The sequence below is a fragment of the Neovison vison genome, chromosome 2 (genome assembly GCF_020171115.1).
Source record: "Neovison vison isolate M4711 chromosome 2, ASM_NN_V1, whole genome shotgun sequence".
Classification (NCBI taxonomy): Eukaryota; Metazoa; Chordata; class Mammalia; order Carnivora; family Mustelidae; genus Neogale; species Neogale vison.
In genome coordinates, this window is record NC_058092.1 from 207776676 (window position 1) to 207796507 (window position 19832).

At 36.0% G+C, this 19832-nt stretch overlaps 1 protein-coding gene across 6 annotated transcripts in view; it reads left to right on the forward strand.

Moving 5' to 3' along the window:
- The window catches only part of TBC1D12 (TBC1 domain family member 12), a 98561-nt gene that overhangs the window by 40958 nt on the left and 37771 nt on the right, over positions 1-19832 (forward strand). For 2 of the 6 annotated variants that reach the window (XM_044240142.1, XM_044240139.1), the window contains exons 2-3: positions 25-148; positions 4131-4167. Coding sequence is in view for 3 of the 6 variants with exons in the window: in XM_044240139.1 (XP_044096074.1) it covers positions 25-148; positions 4131-4167 (161 nt within the window). In the remaining 3 variants the exon portion in view is untranslated. Of the gene's footprint in view, positions 1-24; positions 149-1732; positions 1778-4130; positions 4168-7259; positions 7327-19832 lie in introns of those variants that run through there. The other 4 variants (XM_044240138.1, XM_044240140.1, XM_044240143.1 and 1 more) reach the window with 3 other exon arrangements.

A 19832-nucleotide genomic window follows, 5' to 3' on the forward strand; every position in this document is an offset into this window, starting at 1 on the left:
TCATGTAACTTTTCTGTGTTTCAGAAACCTTTTTCCAAAAAGGACTAAGGAACTCAAATCAGTTGTCCATAGTGCTCCTGGCTGGAAATTATTTGGTAAAGTCCCTCCCAGAGAGAATCTTCAGAAAACTTCTAAAATCATTCAACAGGTAAGTATTAATTTAGCCACATGGTTTGTCTTAGCTTTTCAAATATTTTTTTCTTGATAATGAATCATATTCCACTTTCATTTGTCCTTTTTCTATATATAAAATTTGGGGATTATTAGATACTTATAGTAACCTTAAATTTTTTTTTAAAACACACACACATATTTTCAATTATCATTTTTGGTTGTGAGAATTCTCTAAAGTAATGGAACATTGGATTTTTTTCCTAGTTACTCCTTGAAGAGCTTTTTGGTTCTTTTGTTTTTCTTCTTAGCTAAGCAGTCTTACCATGTACATTGACTTGTAATTGAATATGGTAGTGTTTGCCAGTGGCACAGATATTATGGATGCAAGGAGTTACTAATCGGTGAAACAGTAGAAAGCAAAAACTGCGTAAATTTTGAGTTTGAACACCTTCTTTGGTCACTTTTCTAGTGTTCTGCCTTAACCAAGGACTTTGCGAAATAGGTGGATATATAATCTGTTTCTAGTAATTTTGGAGTCAGTTCTTCTAATATCTGTATTAATGTCCATATTCTGAAGCTCTTAAGAATTTCAGATCTTACTTGACTCCTAAAATTGGGCTCTATCAGTACCAGGAAATTGGTGAGACTGGATGAGTTTGCAGGCATTTCTGAGTTCTGAGAAATTGTTTCTCAGAAGGAGATATGTATGTAATACATTTTCTATTTCTCTCCTTCCCAATTGTAGTTTTTCAGATTCAACACAATCATTGTATATAAAAATAATCACATTAAGACAATAACCACCATTCCAATTAGAGAAAACATCTTCCATTAAGGATTTAATAGTATTCCTTTTATTGCTTAAAGAAAAACTCATTTCCCAGGTAATACAAGAAAATTTATAAATCTTTAAAAACATATGTTTTAGTTAATTTTATCTACAATTAAAACACTGTCTAGTTTATATAGATGCTGGGACTTGAAACTGCAGTGTTGTGTTTTCCAACCTGTGGGCCTGGGTATTCCATGTGCTGCAGCCTACACACGGGGGAACAGAGGCTGCCTCAGTGATACTCCATGTCTGGTAGATACAATGCAGACTGTTAGCTTGAGATTATACACAGTTTTGACATTAAGTGACAATGTTTTTTTCCTGTGGCACCATATCTTTGTTAATCTGGTTTTCTGAGGTTTCTGTGATGAAAATCAGATACTGTGCAAAAGATCAGTGTTCAATGGGAAATGAGCGTGATTGTGTCCAATCTGATTTCGAGATTTGTCAAATTATACAGTGCACGATAAGCATATATGCCTAATTAGTAATTGTGGTTATTTAAGAATGAAAACCTTTTCCCCTACAATTTATGTGTATTGTTTTTTTCCAATGACTACTAAGTGTTAGGGCATAAATCCTTATTAAACTGTTGGGCAAAACTACTTATTAAACAATACTTTGGTATTTCTACTGGTTTAGGGGGAGCCATGAAAAAATTAATGGTACACCAAGGGCACTGTTCACCAAAAAAGTTTGGGAATTTTTGCTATCTCGACATCTTAATTTTAACTTTTTTTGGTAAAGTCTGAAAGTAACTTCTCTTGTCTAGAGTTTTCCAGAAGACCAAGTTCGCCCTCTAGAGGCAAAACAGTGGTCTTGCTATTGAAGGTTTGTATTCTTTATGATAGTTTATGTTAAATATGCATGTGCATACTTTTATATTTTTATGTAAACTAACATTCTGCGACAAGCCTCTAAGTAAATTACTGATTGGATAATTATCTGTTTACTTATATGCTGTATGCTTTTAATTAGCTATTTTATTTTGGAAAGCTAAGAGGTCACATTCTCTCTTTTTCATATATATATTGTGTGAAAGTTTGGTGAGGGGTCAGGGAAAGAACAACTCTTATTTTCATGTGGGAAGAAGGAGTGGAGTTGCTCTCCTCTGTAGTCCTTTGTCTGGCCTTTTATAGATGCTGATAATCTCCTACCTGCTACTTTTATTTTTTAACTCTCCAGCGATTTGTAGGTACTAGTGTCTGTTTTGGTGCCTTTTCCATGGTTGTTTGTTTTCTGGGAGGTGTGGTAGATAGTGAAGTCTTTGTTCTTCTGATCCTTTCCACCCTCAAAATATGTATCTCCTCATGTATGGAACCTGTTTCTGCCTCTCCCTTTCTGCTTTCTTTTCCCCGTTTCTGTGTGTGTTCTCTCCTCCCCATTTGTCTGACTTTGCTCTCCTCTTCCCTGCAGTTGTCATTTTCAAGGTGGGCATGATTTTCTTTTATTAGTAACAGCAAATTTATAACTTTGTGTCTCTGTTCCCACTTGAAAACATGTTTTCACAGCCCTGACTTTTAAACTCTGTAAAACTGTTATGAATACGAAGTATGATTGAGATCTTTTACCATGTACTCCTTTTAAATGAATACTGTATGTTCAGAGTCCGAAATAAAAAAGGAAGGTATTATCAGTAAAGACATTAAGAATGTTAGGGCCCATCTTTTATTCTTTCTTTCTTTCTTTTTTTAAGATTTAATTTATTTGAGAGGGAGTGCACGAGTAGGGTGAGGGGAGGTGGGGGAAGGAGTAAAGGGAGAAGGAGAAGCAGACTCTGAACTGGGCTTGGAGCCTGATGCAGTGCTTGACCAGAGCAGAAGGCAGATGCTTAACCAACTGAGCCACCCAGGCACCCCAGGGCACATCTTTCATGTTTTAGGGCAAGGCCTTCTGCTATTCAGCCAGTAGAAAATGAAGGGATCTAGTAATTCCAGTGTAAAAGTGCTTTAAAAAAGTGAGGTAGTGCTAAAAATACAGAAGGAAAGTACATTCTGCTGGGCTTTCTAAGATTTCCTTACTTTCTTTTTGAGTGGCAAAATAGATTTATTGAGAGATTAGAGGATGAGGAGTATTTCCTAAGATAATTTTTTTTTAAGTTTTATTTATTTATTTGACAGAGAGAGATCACAAGTAGGCAGAGAGGCAGGCAGAGAGAGAGGGAGGAAGCAGGCTCCCTGCCAAGCAGAGAGCCTGATCGGGGCTCCATCCCAGGACCCTGAGACCATGACCAGAGCCGAAGGCTGAGGTTTTAACCCACTGAGCCACCCAGGCACCCCTCATAAGATAATTTTTTAAAGCAGAAAGCAAATATTTAGAAAGGAGTTGATATATTCTTTTTTTTTAATTTTTTTTTAAAGATTTTATTTATTTATTTGACAGAGAGAAATCACAAGTAGACAGAGAGGCAGGCAGAGAGAGAGAGAAGGAAGCAGGCTTCCCGCTGAGCAGAGAGCCTGATGCGGGACTCAATGCAGGACTCTGAGATCATGACCTGAGCCGAAGGCAGCGGCTTAACCCACTGAGCCACCCAGGCGCCCAGAGTTGATATATTCTTAAGTATGAATATATTATTGGGCCAGAATTTTCTTTTTAGTGAAAAGACATCTATAAGATTATAAAGTAACTATATAGAAAAGTAAGGTTTTATTTTTAAAAGTTTTTCTTTCTTAATTATTAATTACACAATTAACATGTGATTATATTCTCTATAAAATGTAAAACATTATAGGAAGGTATGTCTCATTTCACTTTCACATTTTTGGGCCTTTTAAAATTCATTTTTTTGTGTAGAAACACATATAATTATGTGTGTATATTTGTGCATATATGATATTATATATATATTTTGACTCATTTCAAGAACAGAATTTTATATATATAATTTTTTTGCGTTATTTATCTTTACATGTTTTGCACCCATAGCTTTTCAGAGATCTATGAAGTTCATAAGTGAAAGATATTTGTAGGTTAAATTTTTTTTTAATTTTATTATAGTAAATTTTATTAAAGATCTGATCAGTTTAAGTGCTTTTCATGTTAACATAAAGCAACATAAAATCATTTTAGGGTGATAGCAAAGTCCAAGTAACTCACGTTTGGCATTTAACTTGAGTCACTTCCCAAATCACATGAATATTCATAATATTATTTTATGAGGATTATCACATGTGTTCTCTTGCAGGTGTGAAATTCCTGCTTGTGGCCTTTTGAACCAGTTGGTGAGCCATGTTAAAAGTTGCATCTATTAATAGTAAATAGTATTTCAGTTATATTGTAATTCGATTGACCTAAGTTTTTGGTTTTTCGAAATTAATTGGCCAAAGTTGGAATGTAGCTACATTGTCTTCTGACCTTCAGACTGCAAGTAAGAATGATTACAAATGAGCTATGTTACGTATAATTTTAACATGATTGCATACTAGATTGAATATACCCTATTTATGTCAAACTGACGGATCTTTTTTTTGCTTGATACTGTTTTTATATTGACATCTTAAAATAAGAAAATGAGATTATAGTACTTAGATGACGTTTCCAGTTTTTCTTCACTCATGTCTTTTTCTGAGTGAACCTTCCGTTGAGAGTTTGAAACACTTTCACATAACTCTCGATAGGTAAGGAAAAAACCTTTAAGACACTACCTGACTTCTTAATCTGAACGCTTGAAAATGTCTTAAAAATCTGAAAGAATAGGTCACTCTCCTCAGGTAGGCCATTTCTTTGAAATGTTTTACTGCAGAAACAATGACATGAAAGGGACTAGAATATGTGTACTTTGTGAGTAGTACTCAAATCTATAACATTGTGACATTGTGAAAGTGTTAGCACTTAATATTCTGGTTAATAACTTGATTGGTATGTGCAGCATTAGAATATTTGAAAACAATTTGTTGGCTTTAATTATGTTTAAGTATAGATACCTTTGGTGTAAAATTTGAGCAGTGCAAAAAGTACCCATTTCCTTACTTGTGGTTAAATTGTGGAGGGGCTGGACTCTGTCAGAATTTATTTTTGAAAAATCCTTAAAATTGTTAACACCCTTGTGTGTTTGTTTTTTTCACCTTTGTTTACCTAGTATAATGTCACCTTGAGAAGGAAGTCAGTAATTACCTTTCTGGCTGCATGTGTGTTCTTTATTTTATAGTTAATGATAAATTACTGTCTTTCCCATGTATGAATAAATTGATTTCATAAAAGTTAATATATATGGTCTGAAGGTTGAGAGAGGAATTCATAATAGCTCAGCCAGCCTCTTCTTGTAGAGGAGAAAAGTATAAGCCTTAAGAAAAAACTTACTTTGGCTAAAGAAAACTAAAAGAATAAAAGCCGTAAGTGCTCAGAAATTGAACTGGGTGGGATTTGGAGGAAAGTTTTTTGCTATCATCAGAGACAGACTTGGAAAAGGGTTGCTACCTGTTATTTGATTCTGTAAATACAGTTTATGTCAGAGTTTTATTAAAAGTTGTATTCATTCTGGGGTCACCTGGGTGGCTCAGTGAGTTAAGCCGCTGCCTTCGGCTCAGGTCATGATCTCAGGGTCCTGGGATTGAGTCCCACATCGGGCTCTCTGCTCAGCAGGGAGACTGTTTCCCTTCCCCTCTCTCTGTCTGCCTCTCTGCCTACTTGTAATCTTTCTCTGTCAAATAAATAAATAAAATCTTAAAAGATTTAAAAAAAAAAGTTGTATTCATTCTGTCTTTATGTCAGACTTGTATATTATGTTAGGCATCAGATTAGAATGAACAAACAAAATTGTGCTAATAACTTTACCAAAATGAAGTTTACTAAGGGCGATTAAATGTTTTGCCCCAAGGTTTCATTAAGGTTGGTTATGAAATGGATTTTATTTGGCCTACTTCACAGATTCTGGTATAAAATTTAGAATCAGTAAAGGCATCATAATTGCCTTTATCCTCTCTACTCCAAGCCTGATGGTATCCCTGGCTCTTGGATCAAGTCGTGTCAAGAGAGCCCTTTATCTTGGGCAAGCATGGTCTTGAGGTGGTAGGTCTACATGGGGAGTTACTTCCATTTCCGACACATTATTCTGGCTGTCTGTAAACTGTTCACAGCATATAGAAATATGATTGATGCAGGTTTAACATTAACTCCTTTAGAAGGGGTATTCTCACTGTCTATTAGAACTCCAAATCAGTTTATGTGTCAGACTATTTTTATTTTCATGTTGTCTTTGGAAGAGTTCCTATTTTATTCTTTCCTCTTACCAGTTCTAGTATTTTACTTCTTTAAGAAGCTATTCAAAGTCTCTGGCCACCCTGCCTTTGAACCTATAGAGATCTTTTCTCACATTTCCCTCCTAGTCACCTTTCTTCTGGTAGGTACCTTTAGTTGCAGAGCCCAAAGCATCAGAGTGTGGCAGAATACCATTCTGCTCCTAGTTTACCATGGGACCTCATGTTAACAAACTCTAAGCTTTTTCTCTAGCAGAAATTGAAGGACAAAAATATTTTTTAAAAAAGATTTTTATTTATTTAACACAGAGGGATCACAGTGGCAGAGAGGCAGGCAGAGAGAGAGGGGGAAGCAAGCTCCCTGCTGAGCAGAGACCCTGATGTAGGGATGTGGGGCTCAATCCCAGGACCCTAAGACCATGACCTGAACTGAGGTTTAACCCTCTGAGCCACCCAGGTGCCCTGAAGGACAAAAATCTTGAGGTGATTCTAGATTCTTCTCTAGCTTTTATTTCAAAATGCATAATTCAGCATACATTGACTATAATATATAATAGGCATGGTTTAGGTTCTTAGAATATAAATAAATAGGAGTCTTAGCCTTTGAATTATTCCAGTATAACTGAGGGGAGGCATAGCTTCATATATAATCTTAATGATTCTGAGTGCTGTAGTAGAGTTGTGAACAAAGTATGAAGAGTACATATGAAAGAATAGTTAATTCTGTTCAGGGATGACATATGAGTTGTGTTCTAATGTATACTAACTGGTAGGAGTTTATGAGGTAGAGATGGGGGAAGCCATTCCAGAAAGAGGAAATTGAATGAGCAAGCAGGAATGCACAAGCCTTGTTTAATTAGTAGGCCAGTATATCAGGGATATAGGATAGATGGTGAAAGGTCATTAGTCACAAGATTAGAGCGTTGGGTTTTATCCAAACTACCTTTTTAAAAAAAAGTCTTATTTTATTTTTATTTTTAAAATAAAAATTGTTTTATTTTATTTGTTTGCCAGAGAGAGGGAGAGAACACACAGGGGGAGCAGCAGAAGGAGAAGCAGGCTCCCTGCTGAGCAAGGAGCCCAGTGCAGGACTTAATTCCAGGACTCTGGGATCATGACCTGAGCCAAAGGCAGACACTAACCAACTGAGCCACCCAGGCGTCCCCCAGAATACTTTTAAATAAGGTACTGAGACATCAAATTCATATGTTAGAAATGAGACATCAAATTCTGGAGGCATTATAGAAGCTAAAAATGTGGGTTGGCAAACAAGGACATTTAGACTTATTGTAATAGCCCATGATTCTGGTTTCTAAATATAGTGGATTACTAATCCTACAGAATATGTTAAAAATACAGCCCCAGACATTGAGTTCCTATTACCAGATTTGTGTTTTTCAATTCCTATGTTTCTAGCTGGTTCTTTTTCAAATCTGCTATATCACTTTTTACAGTTTACAATTCCCTGCTGAAATTTCAAGCTTGGCCCTTTTTTCCCCTTAACATAGTAAGTATAGTTGTTTCAAGGCCCTGTCTGATAACTCCACTGTCTGCAAATTCTTTTTTTTTTTTTTTTGAGATTGTATTTATTTACTTGACAGACAGAGATCACAAGTAGGTAGAGAGGCAGGCAGAGAGAGAGAGGAGAAAGCAGGCTCCCCGCAGAGCAGAGAGCCCAACAGGGGGCTCAATCCCAGGACCCTGGGATCATGACTCGAGCTGAAGGCAGAGGCTTTAATCCACTGACCCACCCAGGCACCCCGTGTCTGCAAATTCTATAGGTCTCTTTTTTTTTTTTTTTAAAGATTTTATTTATTTATTTGACAGAGAGAGATCACAAGTAGGTAGAGAGGCAGGCAGAGAGAGAGAGGAGGAAGCAGGCTCCCCGCTGAGCAGGGAGCCCGATGCGGGACTCGATCCCAGGACCCTGAGATCATGACCTGAGCCGAAGGCAGCGGCTTAACCCACTGAGCCACCCAGGCGCCCTATAGGTCTCTTTATATTGAAAATAATTTCTGCTAGTTTTTAAAAAGATTTATTTATTTATTTATTTTGAGAGAGAGAGAGAGAGAGAGAAAGACCGTGCAAGCAGAAATAGGGGCAGAGGCAAAGGGAGAGAGAATATCAAGCAGATTCCCTGGTGAGTGTACTGTCCCATGTGAGACTTGATCTGATGACCCCAAGATCGTGGCCTGGACCAAAATCAAGAGTTGGATGCCTATCTGACTGAGCGACCCAGGTGCCCCTCTACTAGTTTTTGTTAGATGCTGTTTTATCTCTGTGCATGCCTACTTACCTTTGCTGGGGTACTAGATAAAATATTCGGAATATCCATATCTAGAAAACAATTTGAAGGCTAAGATTATATCATCCTTTAGAGATTTTAATTTATGTCTCTCGGGTACCTGATGGTGCTAACAGTCTAGTTTTTTCATCCATTAAAATGAAGCAAAGGTCAGATGCAATCTGTTTTGGCCATTTTTTTATTAACTTGAAAACATTTTTTGATTGTTAAATCATCTTTTCATTCCTGGGATAAATCCCAGTTAGTCAAAGTTATTATCCATTTTGTATGTTGCTGGATTTGGTTTGCATATATATTTTCTTAATTGATAAACTTTTTTAGAATAGTTTTGGATTCATAGCAAAATTGAGCAGAAAGTACAGAGAGTTTCTATATACCTCCTGTCCCTACCCCCACAAACAACTTCCCTCACTGACATCCTGTACCACCATATGATACATTTGTTACAATCCGTGAATCTACACTGAGACATCATAATTACCCAAAGTCCATAGTTTATATTAGGGTGTACTCTTGGGGTTGTATATTCTTAGAGTTTGGACAAATGTGTAATGACATAGTATCATATGGAATAATTTTACTTTATTCATTAATGAGTAAAGCTACTATAAACATCCACAGGCAGGTTTTTTTTTTTTAATGGATATAAATTTCCATTTCATTTGGGTAAATGCCAAAGATTCTGATTGTTGGATCATACGGTAAGGGTATGTTTAGTTTTATAATAAACATCACATTATCTTCCAAACTTTGTATACCATTTTGCATTCCCATCAGCAGTGAATGAGAGCTCCTATTGCTCCACATCCTCATCAGCATTTGTTACTGTCAGTGTTTCAGATTTTGAGCATTCTAATAGGTACATAATAGTATCTTACTGTTGTTTTAACTTGCAGTTCCCTATTAACATATGAGGTGGAACATGTTATGTTTACTTGTCTGTATATCTTCTTTAGTGAGATGTCTCTTGGGTTGTTCATTTTAAAACTGTAAGAACAGGGCACCTGGGTGGCTCAGTCAATTAAGTGTCCAACTCTTGATTTTGGCTCAAGTCATGATCTCAAGTCATGAAATTGAGTCTTCTATCAGGCTCTGTGCTAAGTAGGGAGGGAGACTGCTGGAGATTCTCTCTGTCTCCACCTACCCCCCCCCACTTGCTCGTTCATGCTCTCTCACTCTTTCTCTAAAATAAGTAAATTATATACATAACAATAAGAACAGAACTCAGTAGACTTTTACGAGGTTTTTATATTTTTTTTCTGACAATTTTTTTTTTATCAGATGTATCTTCTGCAAGTATTTCTGGCCAGTTTGTGACTTTCTTCTCATTTTCTTACAGTATCTCTCACAGAGCAGAAGCTTTTCATTTAAATAAAGTTCTGCTTCTCAATTATTTCTTTCATGGCTTGTTTTGGTATTACAGCAAAATAAAATCATTACCATGACCATGGTTATTTAGGTTTTTTCCTGTCTTCTAGGAATTTTATAGTTGGGTTGTTTTGTTTTGTTTTTACATTTATGTCTGTTGAATTAATTTTGTGAATGGTGTAAAGTCTATGTTCATGATTTTTTTGCAAGTGGATGTCCAGTTATTCACCATTTGTTGACAAGACTATCTTCGTTTGATTCTGTTTCCTTTGCTCCTTTGTGAAAATCAGTTGACTGTATTTATATGGATCTATTTCTAAACTGTGTGTTCTGTCCCATTGATAGATTTGTCTTTTGTCAGTACCACACTATCTTGATTGTTGTAGTTTTATAGTAAGTCTTGAAGATAGGTAGTAGCAGTCTTCCAACTTAATTTTTCTCTTTCAATATTGAGTTTGTTATTCTGGATCTTTTTCCGCTACATATAAACTTTGAGTTTAACAAAGAGTCACTTTGTTAACATCCGCAAAATAACTTGCCAGGATTTTGATTGGGATTGTCTTGAATCCATACATTTGGAAAGAACTGACATCTTAACAATACTGACTCTTCCTTGCTATATACATGGTGTAACTCCCCATTATTTAGGTTTTCTTTATATCTTTCATCAGGGTTTTGTAGTTTTCCTCATGTAGATCTTGTACATATTTTGTTAGGTTTATACCTAAGTATTTCCTTCCTTTGGGTGCTAATATGTAAGTGTGTTTTAAATTTCACATTCCAGGGGTGCCTGGGTGGCTCAGTGGATTAAAGCCTCTGCCTTTGGCTCAGGGTTGTGATCCCCAGTCCTGGGATGGAGGCGCTCATCTGGCTCTCTGCTCAGCGGGAGCCAGCTTCCCCCTTTCTTTCTGCCCGCCTCTCTGCCTACTTGTGATCTCTTGTCTGTGAAATAAATAAATAAAAATCTTTTAAAAATAAATAAATTAATTAATTTCACATTCCATTTGTCCTTATATCCTGCAACCTTGCTATAGTCTCTAGTTCCAGAAGTTTGTCTGTTCTTTCAGATTTTCTACAGTGATAATCTTGGCATCTGCAAACAAAGACAATTTTTAATTGTTCCTTTCCTAATAGTATACCTTTTATTTACTTTTCTTGTCTCATTGCATGAGCTAGGACTTCCTGTATAATGTTGACATCAATAGTGGTGGGAGGGGACATCCTTGTGCTATTCTTGATCTTAGCAACAAAACAAAACTTTGAGTTACTTACCATCAGATATGATATTAGGTACAGATTTTTTTTATTATAAAAAAAATGTGTGTGTGGTATGTATGTGTATCCCATGATATCTTTGATAATTTCTTTAGGATACATTTGTCTTTTGTCAGTACCACAAAGTCTTTAGGATAAGTTTTTTTTTTTTTAGACAGTTTATTTGTTTCAAGGATACAGGTCTGTGATTCATCAGGGTTACACAGTACACAGCACTCACCACAACACATACAATCCCCAATGTCTTTGGCTAGGATCCAAATCCTATAAAGAACTTACCAAACTCAACACCCAAATAATCCATTCAAGAAATGGGCAGAAGACATAAACAGGCATTTCTCCAAAGAAGACATCCAGATGGCCAGTAGACACATGAAAATTGCTCAGCATCACTGCGCATCAGGGAAATACAGACCAAAACCACATTGAAATACCACCTCACACCAGTCAGAATGGCTAAAATTAACAAGTCAGGAAATGATGCATTGACAAGACTGTGGAGAAAGGGGAACCCTCGTACACCATTGGGGGAATGCAGGCTGGTGCAGCCACTCTGGAAAACAGTATAGAGGTTCCTCAAAAAGTTGAAAATAGAACTATTACCCTATGATCCAGCAATTGCACTACTGGGGATTTACCCCAAAGATACAAAGGTAGTGATCCAAAGGGACACCTGCACCCCAATGTTCATAGCAGCAATGTCCACAATAGCCAAACTATGAAAGCGCCCAGAGTCCATTGATAGTGAATGGATAAAGAAGAAGTGGTCTATATATACAATGGAATACTACTCAGCCATCAAAAAAATTGAAATCGTGCCATTTACAAGGATGTGGGGGAAACTAGAAGGTATTACTCTAAGGAAAATAAGGCAAACAGAAAGACAGTTATCATGATTTTACTCATATGTGGAATTCAAGAAACAAAACAGAGGATCATCAGGGAGGGACGGAAAAATAAGACATGAAATCAGAGAGGGAGACAAACCATAAGAGACTCTTAACTGTAGAAACAAACAGGGTTGCTGGGGGAGAGGTAGGGTAACTGGGTGATGGACATTAAGGAGGACACGTGATGTCATAAGCCCTGGGTATTACATAAGACTGATGAATCATTGAACTCTACCTCTGAAACTAATAATACAACCTATGTTAATTGAATTTAAATTTTTTTAAAAAAGTTCTTTTCTCCTCCTAGCACTCGAAGCATGAGGGGATTTTTCTCTAATATTCACTGTAGACCTGGTAGAGTTACTGGAGGTAAAACTCAACAGAAGTATGTGGGACTGGGTCCTCCTGTAGTTTTAGCTCTTAGACCTGTCCACATTGTGCCTCCAGCAATTTTTCAATAATAGAATTATAGTTCATATTTTCCTACCCTAGCATTTATTCCCACAGAGGTTTGTGCTCACAGCTTTCTGCTATGTTTCTTTATATCCACCTATCTGTCTCCATTTTGGGAGGCACAGTTCACCCTGTGAGTTTACTTCTCTGATAGCTCCAAGAGAAGTTACTAATTTTTTTAGTTTATTTGACTTTTTTAGGATGGAATGGTAATTTCTAAGTTTCTTCTGTGTTAGACCATAAACAAGAAGTCAGTTTGCTAATATTTTGTTAAAAATTTTCTTTCGAGGGGCGCCTGGGTGGCTCAGTGGTTTAAAGCCTCTGCTTTTGGCTCAGGTCATGATCTCAGGGTCCTGGGATCGAGTCCCACATCCGGCTCTCTGCTCAGCAGGGAGCCAGCTTGCCCCCCCCCCACCTGCCTCTCTGCCTACTTGTGATCTCTGTCTGTCAAATAAATAAATAAAATCAAGAATTTTCATTCAAGGTACTGGTCTGTAATTTCCTTTTAATATCTTGATCTGATTTTGGTATTGGGATAATGCTGGCATCATTGAATGTGTAGAGAATGATTTCTTCCCCCTCTATTCTGAAAGAATTTGTGTAGAATTAATATTTCTTCCTTAAATGTTTGGTAGAACTTGTTAGTGTTATCAGAGACAAAATTTCTCAACCTCAATGCTATTGACATTTTAGGTCTTGTAATTATTGTTGCGGGAGACTTTCCTCTGCAATGTAGCATATTTACCCGTATCCCTACCAGTTAGATACCAGTAGCCACACTTCACTCCTACCCGGAGTTGTGGCAACCAGAAGTGTTTCTAGATAGTGCTAGATGTTCCCTGGGGGCCAGAGCTGACCCCAGTTGAGAAGTACTGACATAAACCAAACATGGAGGTTTGTTGTTGTTGAGTAAATTGTTAAATATAAATTTATTATTTTAATTGACATAGGGCCATGAAGTTTTCTGTTTCTTTTTGAGTCCATTTTGGTAGCATTCTTTTCAGGAGTTTTTTATATTTCTTTCTGTTGTTGGATTTATTGGAATAAATTGTTCTTAATATTCTTTTATTATCCTTTTATGTCTATTGGATATGTGATATGGATAGAGGTCATCTCTCTTACATTTCTGATTTTAGTAATTTGTGTCCTCTTTCTTGACCAGTTTTACCAGAAGTTTATGAATTGTACTGATTTTTTTAAAAACAAACCTTTGGTTTCACTGATTTTTACCTCCTCTCCTATTTTATTTTTGCTTTTTATTGTTTACGTATTTCCTCTTACTTTGAGTTTGTTTTTGCTTTTTTCTAGGCTTTTTTTAAAGGTGGATCACTGATTTTAGGCCTTTCATCCTTTTAATATAACTATATTAAGGTTCCCTTTAACCATGCTTTAGTCGTATTCCACAAGTTTCAGTGTTTTCCTTTTTTGCTCCATTTCAAATTGTTTTTTTCTTTTTCTTTATTATTTCTTTTACTAATATTTATTTGGAAATGTGTCATTTTAACTTTCAAATATTTCAGAATTTGCCAGATAAGTTTCTGTAAATAATTTCCAATTTAATTTTGTTACGGTCATATAATTACATTATATGGTCATATATAATTATATATGATATAATATAATTATACGGTCATATAATATACATTATACAATTTCAGTCTTTTTCAATTTGAGATTTATTTTCTGTGTCAGACATAGCTTGTCTTAGTGAATATTCCTTGTGCACTTGAAAAGATTGTGCATTCTATAGATGTTGAGGAAGAGTTATATAAACGTCAATTAGGTCTTTTTAGAAGATAATGTTGTTCGAGTCCTGTATAATTTTGCTGATTTCCTGTTTATTCTATGAATTACTAAAAGAGGAATAATGAAATCTGCACCACAATCTACTTGGGTGTTTCTCCTTTTCCTACATGTGTTTTGAAGCTTGTTTTTGTCTTCTTGGTGAATCAGCCTATGAAGTTATTGTCTGACTTAAATTTTAGCCACTGTACCTTGCTTTCAGTTACTGGGTGCATGATAATTTGTTTTTCTATTCTTTTCCTTTTTATTCATCTTTATATTTAAAGTGGGTTTCTTACATAACATATATTTGAATCTTCTGTATGCCATCTGATATGATGAGCTTTTTATAAATGAGTGTCATTTAATGTCATTATTGATGTGACTTGTTTTAAATTTACCATCTTGCTATTTCTTTTCAAATTGTCCCATCTGGTCTTTGTTTCTTTTTTTTTCTCTTTTCCTGCCTTCTTTTGGAATAAGTGAGTATTTTTAGTACTCCATTTTATTTCCATTATTAGCCTATTAGGTATACCTTTGTTTTAGTTTTTCAGTGGTTGACTTGACCAACAGTTCTCAAGTGTTTTAGTTTCAAGTACTCTTGGATTTGTAGTTATTAATGACTTCAGAGACTTTTTGCTTAAGGTGATAATCAGTTATTACTATACCCAGAGTTAAAACTGAAATATTGAGGTGTTTATTAATTCATTTTAAAATAATGGTAGTCAAGTCATTGCATGTTAACATAAATAACATTTATGTTACTATTTTTTAAAGTATTTTTTAAAAAACTGGTAGAAAGAGTGGCATTGTTTTACTTTTTATCTCTTTGAAGTCTGGCTTAATAAAGAAGGCTAAATTATATCTCTACTTCTGCTTTCAGTTTCTTGCTATATGTTGTTTATGGTATACATCTGTGAAGAAAATCTGGCCTCAAACAGATATGTAGACAGTATTTGAAAACAAAATTCATCCAAGTGAATGTGAAGATCTAATTGGCTTTTTCAGAGATTTATGAATTGCGTAGTACCCCATTCAGCAAGCAGAGAGAAGCTCTGAGGTGCTGTACAAAATGGAAGGTTTTTATAGGAAGGAAGGTGGGTCAAGAAATTACTAGCAAAAGAACAGAAAGAATGGTTTCAGGCAAAGTTGCCCTTTTTTAGGGAAGACCCTTTAAAGGGGTCTTATGATGCATATTACTTCTTCTGCCTTTGTGGAGGGGGGGGGAGGATGGAGAGGGCTCACGTGACAGATTACCTCATTGGTGCTGAGCAGAAAATTCCTGACATTGATTAATAAGACCGCATTTCTGGGGCAGGTTGAAGCCGAAGTTAGATTAGGTATCAAGCCTTTGTGTGGTCTAAGTGACTCCATTTGGGGCATGTGGTTTTCTTTTTAACAATTGTAAAGGGAAGAGCATTTTAATAGTCTTTTCAGATATTTGTGGCTATTCTTCTTGTTACACTCAAACTCATCAAGTGGTAGTTTTTCTTAAAGGTAAGTTATATTGTGGAATCTGAAAAGAAATAACTCTGTTATATTAAAATCCAGTGGTCTCTCTCGCACTTTGGGTGGATGTTTTTACCCCTGTATGGTTTCATATTATACATTGATCATTTGGAAAATACTGGTTTATCATATTGCAGATCATTTAAATGTTATAATATTTTATTATAGACTACTTTAAAATTTCAATAATATCACCATTGGTTTCTTCTGAAAAATTCATTGGAAACTCTCAAACGTGTGGCATTTATAAGTTTCGCAGCATTTCAGTTACACTTGAAAGGTTGACTTTTATTATTGACAATAATTACCTTCAATTGCTTTCCTTGAAATCACTAGTTCACTTCATCCTTTTTGTTTTAATAAACCTTATATTCAAATAATTTTAGATTTATAGAAGGGTTGAGAACAATGTATAATTCCTATATAATCTTTCATTTTTTTCATTAATGCTGATATTACCTGCATTATTCTAGACTTCTGTCAAAACTAAGAAGTTTACAGTTGACACTGGTACATTGCTTTTAACTAAACCCCAGACTTCATTTGGATTTCACCAGTTTTTCCAGTTACGTCCTTTTACTGTTCCAGGGTCCAATCCAGAATACCACATTGTAGTATCATGTTTCTTTTTCTCTATGGCCTTTGACAGTTTCTTAATCTTTCCTTGTTTTTATGACCTTGACAATTTTGAGTAGTACTGCTCAGGTATTTTCCGGCACGTTCCTTAAAAAAAAAACAAAACAAAACAAAAAAACCCAAACATACTATTTTCTTTCTATCCTCAGTATTTCTGACACCAACTATGTAGGGTTCCCCTCCCCATCCCAGTCGGGTGTCCTACAATTGAATTCAGTTTTGACACTGTTTACATGGAGTCAGTCTCAGATTCCACAGCTTAAGAACTCAGTTCTACAAGACCACCCCCGACTTCAGAAGCCAAGTCCAGGTCCAGGCTTCTAGTGCTTCTGACCATCCAGTTATAAATTGGAGATTCCCATGATTCCTTCCTTGGGTTTGATAATTTGCTAGAATGAATCACAGAACTCAGGAAAATGGTTTACTTATTAGATTTAGATTGCCAATTTGTGAAAGATTAATCATGAACAATCAGATGAAAGATTTACATAGAGCAAAGTACATGGAAGGGGCATAGAGTGTCAATGACTTCTCCATGTGCATCACCCTCCTTCACCTCCATGTGTTCACCAACCCAAAAGCCCTCTGAATTGTTCATTCGGGTTTTTTATGGAGGCTTCATTATATAGGCATAAGTGATTGAATCTCTGGTCATTAGTGATTAACTCAACTGCCAGCACCTCTCACCTCTCCAGAAGTCAGGGGATTGGGCTGAAAGTTCCAACCCTCTCATTACACCATTCATTCCCCTGACAACCAGCCCCTATCCTGAGGATATCCAGGAGACTTCAGCTACCCATCATCTTATTAGCATACCAAAAAACTACTTAATTCAGAGAATTCAAGGGTTTTAGGGTCTGTGCCAGGAAACAGACCAAATATATGTACTTATTATGTCAGTTCTTCAGTTTGGGTTTGTTTGATGATTTCCTCATGACGTGACTGGGGTTATATTGTTTTTGGAGGAATACCATGGAGGTGAAGTACCTACTTTCTACAAATTTGAGAAAATAACCTGCCAGATACTCAAGTCTGAATAAGTATAGTTTGCTATCAGTTTTTTTAAATTAAAAAATGGTGCCCATAATAAAAAAGATTCATCCTGTTCACCACTCAAATAATTGCATAAGTGCTTTTTCTCTAGACAACTATTGTACATTGGTGTGCAGCAGAAGTTCCTTATGTATACATTTCCTTTTATCACATAAAATATTAAAGAGATGTTTATCATAGGTTGAGATTTACTATAATTAGTAACATTTACTGTTTAATCATAGACATTCTTAAGTGAAACTGACCAGACCTCCCCATTCCCTTTTTGTTTCTTAACTGTGAGTATATGCCACGATGAATACAGTAATTAGTGGGGTGTCTCGGTGGCTCAGTGGGTTAAGCCTCTGCCCTCTGCCCAGGGTCCTGGGATTGAGCACCGCATCGGGCTCTCTGCTCAGTGGGGAGCCCGTTTCTCTCTCTCTGCCCGCCTCTCTGCCTCCTTGTGATCTCTCTCTCTCTCTGTCAAATAAAGAAATAAATCTTAAAAAATAAACACTGGGGCACTTGGGTGGCTCAGTGGGTTAAAGTCTCTGCCTTTGGCTCAGGTCATGATCCCAGGGACCTGGGATTGGGCCCCACACATCAGGCTCTCTGCTCAGCGGGGAGGCTGCTTCCTCCTCTCTCTGCCTGCCTCTCTACCTTCTTGTCATCTCTGTCAAATAAATAAATAAAATCTTTTAAAAAAAATACAGTGATTAGTAGTACAATTGGAGTCTGCCTTGGTTTGTGCTAGAGTAACAATGGTTTTATGTAATGTTGCTGTAGCAGCAGGAGAGCTAATGTTAATACACTGACAGAGACAAACTATTATGAATATAGTTTTGACTTTGCAGGTCCAATGAAAGTGTCTCAGGGATACTATTGAGAACTGCTGCAGTAGGACTTAACGATACTTTAAACCCCGTGTGGGGCTTGAACTCATGATCCTGAGATCAAGGCCTGAGCTGAAATTAAGATTTGGACACTTAACTGAGCCACTCAAGTGACCCATAGATATAGTGCTGTTGATTCTGCATATTATCTTCCTATGAGACATTTTGTCCGAAGCCGTAAATTTCCAAATGCATTACATTTTTTTTCTTTCATTCTGTAAGGTATAAAATTATCATCTCTATGGCAAAGTCTCTTACTATGTTGTTTTTTAAGGTAATCTGTAAAGTCTCTTGTGAGAGTTTGCAGTCAATCAGATGGATATACGTCCTGGAATTGTTACTTATTTTACATTCAGTTTCTTCCTTTCCTACTCCAGTCAAGCAAACAACAACAAAACCCCCCACTAATCAACAAATGACCTTCCACACGTAGCATTGGTTGAGATAATTTCAAAATAATGTGTCTTCTCCAAATAAGTAATTTACTGTTCAAAATTAACAGAGAGAAAGCACCCATAATATGAGAGATGCTATTAGCAAATGGGCTACATCTTCTCTGAGAGATTTATTTTGGGGAAAAACATCTTTTCTCTTTATGTGTATAGAATATCTCTTTACCTTTAAATTGTAAGACATTTTTTCTACTTTACTCTTAGGGAGATGACAACAACTACCTACCATCTTTTGACCAGGGTTAGAATGATCGACTGATGCAAATTTTTTATAGTAGCAGAATATATTATATAATTTTTAATATTATAGAATATTACAGAACATAAATTATTATACACATATTTGCCTGCCTGCCCTTAGCATTGGTTTCATCCACTCTTCTAGTTATCTCAATCAAACATTTTATAGGACAGAATATTTTGAATGAAAAACAAGAATAAATTATAGAAGCAATAAATAGGCTTCGTTACAACATCCCATAGAAATAACATGCCATATGTTAAATGTTTCTTATCTTATATTTGGCAGGTGGATTCCAGTTACTCATAAAATAGGTCAGTTAAAACAGCTTTGTTGGCAAAAAAATGAGGCAGAATCTTACAGTATTTTCAGATGGTGAATGTACTGTAGCTAGCATTATTTACTGATTTCCTTGGACTGTTATATTTCCAGTTGCTTTTAAATATTGTAATGTTCTTTTAAAACCTATCAAATTATTAGTGTTTAGCTCATTATTAAACTTCTGTTGAAGAAATACATGGGGGATTTTTATGACGTGAAAATACGCATAGAATTAAAGTGAAATCCACCTCCATGAGATATTATTTGTTATATTTTTAAATGAAATCTTACATGTTTCAACTACTTTTCACTAACTTGAGCCCTCTGATCTCCCTGCTGCCCCTGACTCAAGAGTTCCTTAAGAGTCATGCGATTGGCCTCAGCTACAGGCCCTGACTGACTCATTGATAAGGCTTATTTCTCAGGTCATTGTGATGCTTGTGGAATGAGATATTTACTGAGAACTTTTAGGAAGGATTTTTTCCTTCTCTTTTGTGAGAGTTACTAGAAGAGCAGCTGGAGGATCATTGAAAG